Source organism: Artemia franciscana, chromosome 12 (assembly GCF_032884065.1).
Source record: "Artemia franciscana chromosome 12, ASM3288406v1, whole genome shotgun sequence".
Classification (NCBI taxonomy): domain Eukaryota; kingdom Metazoa; phylum Arthropoda; class Branchiopoda; order Anostraca; family Artemiidae; genus Artemia; species Artemia franciscana.
In genome coordinates, this window is record NC_088874.1 from 37,057,054 (window position 1) to 37,070,103 (window position 13,050).

Below are 13,050 nucleotides of genomic sequence, written 5' to 3' on the forward strand. Positions count from 1 at the left end.
ATACCTCCCCAGAATATGTTTTACAGAATTTCAAAGATAAGAAAAGGTAGGTAATTCAAAATACCTTCCTGGGACATACTTTAGTCTATAGACCCATCTATGAAAGTTTTATTTTTTTAACCTAATCTTGCTAATAGAAAAAAGTAGCTATACCAGAAATTTACCAGAAACACAGATAAATTTTATGTTTTTTTGTGAGTTTGTCCACATTTTCTACAATTCACCCTGAGCTCACCTATAGGTAAAATTCTAGTCAAGTGACTTTTGGCTATCTTGGAAAGGGGTTAGGCTAGGAAAATGAAACTTTCAGGGATGGGTCAACAGGCTAAAGTATATCCCAGGAAGGTATTTTAAAGTACCCACCTCCACTCCTTCTCCCTCTAGAGCACCCTGAAACTTGCCTACACAACAGATCTACACCTACTGAAATTTTGAAAAAACAACACTTTACCTTAATTTTTAGTTACCAGTTGCTTTTTCTCTGCCTTTAGTTCTCAAAATGTAATTCCTGTTATTTGAATAGAATTCTGAGTTATATAAATGTTTTTATTCAAAATTTACAAAATGTATTTGCATATCTTTAAAACCCTAGGCTATTGCCTAAATTGGGATTGAGCAAAGTTGTGAAGCTGGAAACAATTTTGTTGTACTTCATTCAAGCAGAAGATCTATTTTGCAAGGTTTCACTTTTACAACACATATTTTAAAGGTCATCAAAGGTCAGGACCCTCTAGAGGGAGAGGGAGTGGAGGTGGGTACTTCAAAATACCTTCCTGGGACATACTTTTACCTTTAGACCCATCCCTGAAAGTTTCATTTTCCTAACCTAACCCCTTTCTGAGATAGCCAAAAGTCATTTAACTAGAATTTTACCAATGGTTTTGCTAGACCCTATTTTATACTCTTTTTCAATATAAAGCATAAAATAGCCTATAGTCAAGTTCAAGGAATATATATACTTGTTCTTTTATCCATCCACTGAAAGGTTGTAGGCAAAAGACACTTTCAGCTTCTGTCTTAACCTTTTTATCTTTAGCCTGTTATAGAACTGAATGATTTGAAATAAAATGTTTCAGATATGATTAATTAGACTAACTTACTAGCCTACCAAGCAGGGAATTAACCTGTCAAGGCTATCTTTACAGCCAACTAGATACAGTAAATCCATGTCCAGTGATAAAAAAAAAACTTATAAAGCTTTCAAAAATGATTAGTTGTGTAGCCCTACCTGTAAATGTTCTTGAAATTTAATAGGTAAAATTTGGGCCATCCTGAATCGATTGTTTTCTTCAATGAACTTAACGTCAGGAAAAACAAATTTGAAATAAATATTATTAAGATAGATGGCGTAGAAATCTTGCTGGGAATTAAAAAGAAACATAATTCGCATAATTTGGGTGTGATCTTCCAAAGGTATTTTCACTTCAGTGCTTCAATACCGGGCTTATGTCATTTAAGTCGTTTATTTTGGCCTTATCCAATTCCTAGGTGCTCAATACAGTCAGATACTGTTGTATTTTTCTTCTCCAGAAATGACTTTGGGATTTTCGGACTTCTCAGTAGAGAAATGGTTGATTATAGCCGTGCCTAGCTTCAATCGTAGATACTGGAAACTGAATTTACATTCAAATAGAATTGCATTCAAATATAAATAAAAATGTTTTATTTCATTGTTTACTTCTTCTTTTTAATAATCTCGGATTTAAACAGTCGTTTAGATTAAACCAGGAAGTAGAATTGCCATTTTTCGAGTTAGTCATATAGAGCAATAGGACGATCAAAAAAATGAATTACAGCTGTCCTCAATATTTGTAAAGTATCTTTTCATTTTCATTTACTTTATTTTGATCGACAGAAAGAGAACATTTTGTGTAAGCTCAGTTTTTGCAAGTATCAAATATTTTTATTCATTCTTTTTTAAAATTAAATAAAAAAAACATTTTTTTTAACTGCAAGTAAGGAGAAACATTAAAACTAATGACGAACAGAAATTATTCCATATATGAAAGGGGTTGTCTCCTCCTCAACACCCTGCTCTTTAAGCTAAAGTTTTGACTCGTTGTCACAATTCTACTTTTTAAAACAATAAAGAACTGTTAAGATTCAATGACTTTTAAGGGGTCTTTTCTCCTATTTGCCAAAATAAGGCAAATTTTCTCAGGCTAGTATCTTTTGGTGGGTAAGACTAAATTTGATGTAACTTGTATATTTAAAATCAGCAGAAAAATCCAAATCTTTTAGTTTATCTATAAGTATCAAAATTCTGTTTTTGAGACTTTCGTGTACTATTGAGCCGGTGGCTTATTACTATACTTTGTTTTCACGAACTGTTTAATATCTGACTGAATAATAAAAAACTAACGTCAACATTTTTTAAAAGATCCTATGCAGCAATAGTGTAATAACAGAAAATTAAATTCTTGTTTTCCCCATGCAAAGCAGAAAATTGTCTATCATACCTTACGTTGGGAAAACCCTCCACCGCCCTCCCCATTTAAGAAATTTATTAAAATAAAAACAAATAAAGTGAAATTTCTTTCACTTTTAAAATATAACTAACATTTTCTAAAGAAGTCATATACAGCAACATGACAATTAAAAAAAATTGTCAAATTTCATTTATTCGAAACTAAAAGCTGAAACGTGATTGCTAAGAAAAGAGCTCTAGGATAAAAAATAATGAATAAATAGGTTTAGAGAATTTTGTTAATATTCAAAGAAGTTTGAATCCGGTCAACATTATCTCTGTATTTTTGTGTTAATATAAAAGATATAGACAAAGAACACGGCAACTAACTTTCTTGTCCCTACTGGAGGTGCTGATCTCCATTTCCTGGCCCTTCAGCCAGGAAGCAAGACGGGGATGGTTGCCAGCCATCCTAGGTTTTCACCCACCCTTTCTGTTTACCTTCTCCAGATTTCTCCAGATACCCATTTAGAGCTAGTTCAACACTGGTTACATAAGAATAAATATAGACCGACTGGCATACACCACGTGTTTTTCGAAACCGACCTGTCTTTTATTGATGATGTGCTGCCGACTAGTCGATGTGGTGTCTCCGACTTAATTCTTATACCTAAATTATTTTTTGGGGAATTTAGCCTAATGTTATCTTAAGACACTCTGCAATGATATTACCATGTGCTAGAAGCCTACGAAACTGAGAATAGATGAGCATAAGCATTAAACTGATTGACTGTATAAAGTTATTTCACTTTGGACGTCAGAATTACAAACTGTTTATTTGTGCCCAACTTTTTGTCACAGTTTTTCAGAAGATGTCGAGTGTAGACGCCGGCTAATCAAGTAAAATGTCGCTACTCTATGGAAGACAAGAAAGAAAAACGAGAAAAATAAGGAAATTGTTGCATTTTGACTTTTTGAGACAAAATGGATGGTAAGAGCGATTTATAGCTGAAATTCTATGATTATCTATCTATAAAATGATTTATAGTATATAACTGTAATGTGTTACTTCCTCAGAAAGATGAAAGTATAGGCCCAACCTTATTGTTACTAGGCCTAGTAATTTTACTTTAACAGTATGCTAAGCTTAATCCTGGGGTCAGTGCTCCTATTGCATGAAAAATTGTTTAGGGTCATGAAACTATTGTCTATAGATTCATTTTGATGTTTTGAACATCTTTTCTCTCGTGCAAAATTACTGCAAACTCACCATTATGGAGTTATTATATATTTGCACATTAGGGGAGGGGGTAAAGCATAGCATATATTAAACACAGCAATGTTTAGTTTACGTATTTAATATATGCTATGCTCTATCCCCACCCCCTGATGTGCAAATATATAGCCCAAATTTGTTTCTAAACTATTACAGATTTGCAATTTCAAATATCCAATCAATGAAAATGGAAATGATTGCAATTCTATATGTGTAAATACAGGATATTTGGGCTGGAATAACTCCATAACTTTGAGTTTGCAATAATTTTGCAAGAGAGGAAAGATGTTCAAAAAGTCAAAATGCATCTATTAACAATAGTTTCATGACCCTAAACAATTGTTCAGGTAATAGGAACATTGACCAATCCTGGTGCAAAATGTCTTTTCTAAATAAAAAATTATTTCAATTACTTCACACAGTAGTTTTAAGAAAATACTGTAGCTATAGTAGCCTAATCCCTTGTAGGCTAAATACCCTTGTGATGACAGACTAACATAGGCAGAAAATAAAGTACAAAAGTAAAGTAAGCAAATAAACAAAAGCAGGCAAGCAAACAAAGCAATATGACATTAGAAAATATATATTAGCATTCATATAGCCTAATTGACTTGCCAATACAGTGAACATATCACTTCATGACTTTAGTTATGTTCTCTATGAATATTATAATTGCTTTTTATCAGAAATTCAAATTTAAGCACTTTTTGACCCTACCTAACCTAACAATAAATAATTTGGGCACTGAGAAAATGTAGTATTATTTTGTTGAAAACTACCAAGAAATCAGGATTGAGAAAATGTAGTAATATTTTGTCAAAAATGACCAATAACTCATACTTTAATTGAAAATTTTTCATTCTTAAGTGCTCAAATTTGAATTTGCAATAGAAGCAATCATTATATTTGTAAAGAACATAAAAAAAAGGCATTAAGTGATATGTTCATTTTATTGGTAAGTCAATTAGCCTATATGAACTGTGAAATATTTACCCATGACATATTACTGCATCCTCTTTTTCCCAAACTTCTGTTGGCAACCTTCAACTTTTCTTTTTTGGCACAACAGCTTTAAAGATGTAGTGCTTGGCTCATGCTTCTTTTCACCATAAGGCACACCAGAGGGAAAAACACATATAAATTTCAATAAACATATGATATAATAGTTTTTGCAGTATAGGGTCAGAGAAGAGGGACATTTGGGATATGTCCCTCATAAATAAGTTGTTAGCAGCAGTAGTTATATATGCCTTGTTTTTTTTGCAGCTTGTATTGAATAATTTATAATTCACAACTGACAATTCTAGAGAGAGACTTGAGGCATGATAGAGATATGCTGATAGAATGAATATATTTGGTTAGAATAAAACTTCTTGGACAAATAGTGCTATACTCATGTTTTTGTACTGTGTCACCTGAATAGAGTGGTCTCAATAGCTTTGCATGCTGGCCATTGTACATCTTCTGCCAGGCTTGTGCTGCTTAGCAGTACTGGACTAACTTAGAGGTAAGATATAACCTTCTTGAGGAGTTCCTTGGGCACATACAGGATGATAAATTGCAGCTGACAGCTCATCAACAACTTTGAGGGGGTACCAAATTTATATACTGAAGTATTTCTTCATTCAGGAAGTTCTAGATGAGGGTTGTCTATGTTTGTAGCAACATGTCTCAAGGATGTCTTTGTAGATGCAAGGGGTTCCTTCTGGTTGGTGTGCCCAAATTTCTGACATGCAGAACATGTTTGGATCATCTTTTCAATGTCTGCATTGAGGTCTGGGCAATAGAAAATCATTCTTGCTTGCTGGTTTGTTTTTTCAATGTCCAAGTTGGAAGCATACAACTTGCTCAGTATTTCTGGTCTCAGCTTTTCAGGTATGATGATTTTTTCTCCCTTTATGATGAGATTGCAGTCAACTGTCAGTTTGTCTTGATGGTATTTGTTGTTGGCTGACCTGGGGTTTTTTGGCAGTATCTGCTAGCTTTACATCATTGACTGGTAGGAATCCCTAAAGCTTATGGAGAGGTCATAAGGCTGAGTGTTAGGTCATAAGGTTGGATCAGTAGCAAAATCCATTGAATTCTTGCTGGTCATTTTGTAGGGACTTAGGACTATGTTTTCCAGGGCTTGTGGTTCTATATTTTTGGCTATCCAATGTTGATGGTATTTGTTAGTTGGCTAACCTGGGGGTCTTTGTATGTTTTTTTTTTTGCAATTTCTGCTTACTTTGCATCACTGATTAGTAGGAATTTTAGAAGCTTATATTCAGGTCATAAGATTGAGTGTCAGGTCTTAAGGTTGGATCTGTAGCAAGTCCATTGAATTCTTGCTGGTGCATTTTGTAAGGCCTTAGGGACTATGTTTTCCAGGGGCTTGTGGTTCTTGATCTTTGGCATCCAATCTTGATGGTATTTGTTAGTTGGCTGACCTGGGGATCTTTGTAAGTTTCTTCGGCAATTTCTGCTAGCTTTGAATGACTGACTGGCAGGAATCCCAAAAGCTGATAGACAGGTCATTAGGGTCAGAAGGTTGGATCTGTAGTGAAATCCATTGAATTCTTGCTGGCACTTTTTGTTGGGGCTTAGGGACTATGTTTTCCAGGAGATGATGGATGGCCATGGCATTCACCTTTCTGCCATAGAGATAGTGGTGAAAGTACTTACACTCAAATACATTTGCATATTACTTCTTCTCTAGTTGAGAGTACATCTGTTCAGTCTTGTTAAGGGATGTAGAGGCATAAGGATTGACATTGCCATTGAATGACTGGTATGCTCCAAGACAATAGTATGAGGGATCAACTGCAAGATCAATGGAAATGCATTATGGGTCAAAGATGATAGATTTGACAATGTTGGTGTTTTATTTCCCTCAGAGCTTCTTTGTTTTTCTCTCTAGATAAAGTCCTTCTGAAGTTCTTCCTTCTTGGCCATGAAGTTTCTTGTTTTTGAGGAGAGGTTTGGTTGATTAATTTGGTTGAGAGGTGTGGTTTGGTAATTGCCTAAAAACTTTGTAAGCCAAGCTGAGTGGCTAGCTCTTTGTTGTTAGTTGGGCTGGACATTTCATTGATGACTCAACTTTTCAAGATCAGGTTGTAATCCACTAGTTGTTACAATCATTGACATGTCTAAAGTATGGTACACTAGAGACACAGAATTTACATTTTATGGCACTTGGTATTAACCAAGTGACATATAGCAATTGCAAATTCTGTTGGTCTGTCTGTCTGTCCTGGTTTTGCTACTTTAGGCACTTCCAGGTAAGCTAGGACAATGAGATTGGGTGGGCCTATCAGGGACCAGACCAGATTAAATTAGAAATAGTCGTTTTCCCGATTTGACCATCTGGGGTGGGGGGGGTGGGGTGGAGGGCTGGTTAATTCAGAAAAAATAGAAAAATGAAGTATTTTAACTTACAAACCGGTGATGAGATCTTAATGAAATTTGATGTTTGGAAGGATATCGTCTCTCAGAGCTCTTATTTTGAATCCTGACCAGATCCGGTGACATTGGGGGGAGTTGGGGGAGGGGGAACCTAAAATCTGGGAAAATGCTTAGAATGGAGGGATTGGGATGAAGCTTGGTGAGAAAAATAATCAGAAGTCCTAGGTACGTGATTGACATAACTGGAACGGATCAGCTCTGTTTTTTTTTTTTGGGGGGGGGGTCAATTTTGAAAATTAGAAAAAATGAGGTATTTTTAACTTACAAAGGAGCAATTGGATCATAATGAAATTTGAAGTTTGGAAAAATATTGTTTCTCAGAGCTCTTGTTTTAAATCCGGACTGGATCCGTGGACATTGGGGGGAATTGAGGTGGGAATTTAATATCTTGGAAAACACTTAGAGTTGAGGGATTGGGATGAAACTTGGTCGGAAGAATAAGTACAAGTCCTAGATACGTGATTTATATAACCAGAACGGATCCGCTCTCTTTGGGAGAGTTGGGGGGGGGGGGGGGTAATTCTGAAAAATTAGAAAAAATGAGGTATTTTTAACTTACAAAGGAGTGATCAATGAAATTTGATTAATGATCTTAATGAAATTTGATTTTTGGAAGGATATTGTGTCTCAGAGCTCTTATTTTAAATCCCAACCGGATCCAGTAACATCAGGGGGTGGGGGACCTAAAATCTTGGAAAATCCTTAGAGTGGAGGGATTGGGATGACACTTGGTGCTACAAATAATCATAAGTCCTAGATACATGATTGAAATAACTGGAACGGATCTGCTCTCTTTGGGGGAGGAGGGTTAATTCTGAAAAATTAAAAAAATGAGGTATTTTTAACTTATGAAGGAGTGATCAGATATTAATGAAATTTGATGTTTAAAAGGATATTGTGTCTCAGAGCTCTTATCTTAAATCCCGACTGGATCCAGTGAAGGGGAAGTGGGGGGGGGGGCAGAACCTAAAATTTTGGAAAACACTTAGAGTGGAGGGATTGGGATGAAACTTGGTGGGAAAAATAAGCACAAGTCCTAGATACAGGATTGACATAACTGGAACAGATCTGCTCTCTTTGGGGGAGTTGGGAAGAGGAGGTTATTCTAAAAAAAATAGAAAAATGAGGTATTTTTGAATTATGAAAGAGTGATAGTATCTTAATGAAATTTCATATTTAGAAGGACCTCGAAACTCAAATCTCTTATTTTAAATCCTGACCAGATCCAGTGTCATTAGGGGGGGGGGAGGGCGGAAATCTTGGAAAATGCTTAAAGTGGAGAGATCAGGATGAAACTTGGTGGAATAAGTTTCATCCTGAAAATAAGCACAAGTCCAAGATAGGTGACTGAAATAACCAGACCGGATCTGCTCTCTTTGGTGGAGTTGGGAGGGGGGAGTAATTCAGAAAAATTAGAAAAAATGAGGTATTTGTAACTTAAAAATAGGTGATCAGATTTTAATGAAATTTGATATCTAGAAGGATCTTGTGCTTTAGAACTTTCATTTTAAATATGTACCAGATCCGGTGACATTGAAGGGAGTTGAAGGGAAGGGGGAAACCGGGATTCTTGGAAAGCTTGAAAATTGAGGTATCTTACGAATGGTTGATTGGATCTTAATGAAGTGGCATATTTGTAAAAACACTTCATTATGTCATTAACATCTGTCTGCAAGAAAAGAGACCAAAATGGGTCAAGTGCAAGCAAGTGGGGAACTACAAAAGCATTATATTAAGTAGCAAGGATGCCACAGTTAAACTTGAACTTCAGTGCTACCAACATGCCATATGCCCTTGTAGTTTTGTTCCCAAAAAAACTATGTGGCAACCTTTGGAATCCTGTATGGACTAAACAGGCCACATAGATATTGGTGCTGAAGTCTACTGTTGCAAGTCGTCAAAATGCTAAACCTACTACAACCAATGTTCAACACCTCTGATATACTTACTTCCTATTATGATGGCAAGCTAAAAGTACTTGGAACCTTAAAGTATATATATATATAATATATATACATATATATATATATATATATATATATATATATATATATATATATATATATATATATATATATATATATATATATATATATATATATATATATATAGTTCTTAGGAGTTACATGACTTAAGAAGTATTTTTTTAAGGAGGACAGGCAGGGAGGTGTGGTGCCATACAAGTCAAAAGGGGGAGAAAAAAGTCTGGAAAATTTTTACAGAGAAAAAATTTATTTGTTCTTGTATTTCAGACACATCATTTCAACTAAGATTTTGTGCTAAGCAGTTAGAGAAGATGTCAAAAAAGTCCGAAAAGGACAAAGCAGTCCAGCAGTCAAAGTGCAAAAAAGCTCTTCAGCAGGGTAATATTGAAGGTGCAAGGATTTATGCCGAAAACGCTATCAGGAAAAAAAACGAAGCACTCAATTATCTCAGAATGTCCTCAAAGGTTGATGCAGTTCAGTCCAAGGTTCATTCGGCTGCAATGCTTAGAGGGGTTTGTATTGTTTCTTTAACCCAGTTCAGCTTTTGGAGCTTCAAAGATTGTGGAAAGTTAGGAAATTGGAAAGAAAATTGATTAAAGCTTGATGCTTGAAAAGATTTGATAACAGTTTCCTGTTTATATATTCTTTTGAACCCCTTTCCTCTTGCATAGTGTTGTATCTATTGCTTTGCTTATTTTTTTTTTCATAGGATTTTATAATTAGAGAAGTCAGGAGAATTGTTTGTTATCCAAGGACTATTGACCCTTTTGTACCCTACTAACTAGTGGCCTTGAACTTACTGAATTTGAAAGATGCCTCTACATGTTTTTCAAAGCATATGGAACTACTGTTTAGGGCCCATTTGGTTGAGATATCTTATGCACTGAAATGTTCCTACCTCGTCAAGTAGGGAGGAGAAAAAGACAAGGATGTCTTTAGCACCTTTGCCATTCAAGAAGGAAATAAAAACAATTCGACCTAATACGCAAAACTGTTCAAACAACATGCCAAGCCTTTTTCACATCTAATATTCAAACAGTACAAGTTCCACAAGCAGAATCAGAAAGAGTCCTGTTGTGGCGCAGTGGGTTTATCAGCAGGTTGAAATCGTGATAGATCAGCCTTTTTTTGGGCTGAAAAATGATCAGCTTGGAGAGACTTTTCTTGCTGAAGGTGGGATCACAACCAGGACAGTTGTCCTGATATGTAGAACATTCCAGGGAACCCAAGCACGACTCGAACCATACATGATGAAGCAAAATAGATCAGAAAACAGGAAGTTGATGTTACTGGTATGGAAAGTAATCATCAGCGGAGTAAACAAAGATTGTTACCACTGCATTGATCCGTACAGTGACAGAAATAAGTGACGTGCAATAGAAATTTTTTTTTTCAAAATGTGCTCGATTAAATCACTTTGCGAGCGTGTGTAGGAGCAATTTTGTTCAACCAGTTGATATGCATTTAATACTGTATGCATATATGTATGTATGTATATGTTTATTTTCCATCATATTGCAAAGAATACACAACTGACGGAGTAATACGAGAAAAAAAACAAAACAAAACACTTCTAAAAACGAAATCAAACTCAGCATTTATAAACTGAAAAAAACTATCGCAAAGTGCTATTACTGCCCAGGCGTATTATATAACGCTCGTTTCGCTTTTCTACTTTACGCACTGGAGTAGCTGCTCCGTAACGTGTTGACAGAGTTGCATTACTGGTCCATAGAGGCAATCTAAGCATATGTTTTGCATTTTTGTAAAAACACTTCTTTATGTCACTGACATCTGTCTGCGAGAAAAGAGACCAAAATGGGGCAAGCGCAAGCAAGTGGGGAACTACAAAAGCATTGTATAAAGTAGCAAGGATGCAACAGTTAAACTTGAACTTCAGCGCTACCAACATGCCATACGCCTTCGTAGTTTTATTCCCAAAAAAACTATGTGGTAACCTTAGGAATCCTGTATGGACTAAACAGACCACATAGATATTGGTGCTGAAGTCACAAAGTCTACCGTTGCAAGTCTTTAAAATGCTAAACCTTTACGACCAATGTTACACCTCTCATATACTTACTTCCTATTATGATGGCAAGCTTAAAGCACTTGGAACCTGAAAGTCTAGAAAAAAGACAGCCAAGTTTCAGAGATCTGTAAATTACAAGTTTTAAGCATCGCAAAACAGTTTCTCTTGTACAAGAATTCAATAATCTCCTTGCGTCTTATCAAGTTCTGGAATGAAGTTAACAAGAAACCATACCTTTTCTATGTCTGAGGACGTTTTCCAAGGAATAGGGAAGCTAGCATATAAACGCCACCCTTACATGACACAAAATCGTGAGCTAACAGTAAAGCTACTCGTAAGGATTCCCATATCCATGCAGGATCGATTCAAATCAGAGCTTGGCCGTCTCGAAACTCGTGACCTTATCGAAAAAGTATTAACCCGACAGATTGTGTCAATTTTGCATTCATCGTTGAGACGGCTGACTCATTGTTTACTTTGTATTACTTTGTTTTTGCTTTATATTATTGATCTGTATTTGATTGGTGTTTGGGTTTCATTAGTTAACAAAAATCAGACGACTCTACCAAGAGATTAAAGGCATATCATTACGTTGTCTTAGGATGAATGTGAAACTCCAAGGGAGGGATCAGTTCTGAGTCAGAAATCTTTTTCTTTAGAAACTACAAACAATTTTTTTTTCAGTAAAACTATCTTAGCATTAATGTCCTACAGCTTGAGTCAGACACATGCTATATTTAGTGTTGTGAGGGAAGAGGTTGTACAGAAAGAAAACGTATCTCCTAACTTCACAATATGTCATAGTGTATCACCGTTTATCCTTTGCCAGATTGACACACATCATCATTTAAGTATGATTGAAACCCCCACATCATTACCAACCAACCATGCGGACTCGTCCTGAAACTGTACTATGCACTTATGAGACCAGTTTTGAGTTTGGAACCTTTCATTCTGGTCCCTTCTACAGAAGTGAATCTAGATTGACTTCCTACCATACAACAAGAGGTTGTGTTCCTTTAAACAATTGTCTCGTATATTTTGAAGCAAGTGTAGTGACATGTTCATGATATATAAGTACAACAAGTATAGCAGCAAACATAGCACCAAACATGTCTTGACAGAACTTGCAAATCAAAGACTAACACAGTGTCAATGAAAGAAGCTCCACAAATCTTCTGCCAACTACAATCAGGTAATCCGTATTTTGTTAATTATATGCTATAGCGCCTATGTTAAGTTCTTCATCTAAATAGGACCTGTTTCACTGACTAATCATAATGAAATATCAAAAAATGTGATGAAAATGTAAAGTATAGTGTTAACGTATAGCGGTTCTGAATGCAAAATGTGTTAGGTACAGTTGTTCTGTATATTATGAAGTAAGAATTGTTTCCTAACTTCACACTGTTCAAATACTTTACCCTCCCAACCTAATGTGCGAATATATAGCCCAAATTATATAATTCCTATCTATTTTGTCGCTTGTCTTTACCTTGTTTCACACTAAGCTGAAAGAAACTAACGAAGAAACTGATTCCACAGTGTGTCAATGGAGGAAGCACTTAACATAGGTGCTATAGCATATAAGTACCCACTTTTTGCCAATTGGTCATAAATGATTGGATTAATTGTGTGAGGAGGTGGTGACCTCTGTATAATTTCAACTTTTCAAGAAGATAAAGGAATGATATGTTAAGCCTTTGGGGCACAAGAGGGGGAGACTATTACTGTTTCTTTGAATCACCAGTATTTAGTGTCGTAGACAAAGAGAGTCTGGCTAGAATGCTAAAATTTCGTTAATTTTGAAGAAAAGGGTCAATATACGTAAAGTTTAAAAACGGTGAAACTTAAAATCTAAGCGAAGTTTTCTTTTTTTCGTAAGGTGAGTTTGTTTGCAAAATTT

The 13,050-nt window shown here is 35.6% G+C and overlaps 2 protein-coding genes across 2 annotated transcripts in view; one reads left to right on the forward strand and one right to left on the reverse strand.

Annotated features, from left to right (window-relative positions):
- The window catches only part of LOC136034070 (clathrin heavy chain 1-like), a 150,949-nt gene extending 149,651 nt beyond the window's left edge, over positions 1 to 1,298 (reverse strand). Inside the window, exon 1 of the mRNA XM_065715188.1 lies at positions 1,229 to 1,298. Coding sequence (XP_065571260.1) covers positions 1,229 to 1,270 — 42 coding nt within the window. The 5' untranslated portion in view covers positions 1,271 to 1,298. The remainder of the gene's footprint in view (positions 1 to 1,228) is intronic.
- Positions 1,299 to 3,268: 1,970 nt separating this feature from the next.
- Positions 3,269 to 13,050, forward strand: part of LOC136034071 (charged multivesicular body protein 1a-like) — a 39,014-nt gene continuing 29,232 nt past the window's right edge. Inside the window, exons 1-2 of the mRNA XM_065715189.1 lie at positions 3,269 to 3,398; positions 9,380 to 9,624. Coding sequence (XP_065571261.1) covers positions 3,392 to 3,398; positions 9,380 to 9,624 — 252 coding nt within the window. The 5' untranslated portion in view covers positions 3,269 to 3,391. The remainder of the gene's footprint in view (positions 3,399 to 9,379; positions 9,625 to 13,050) is intronic.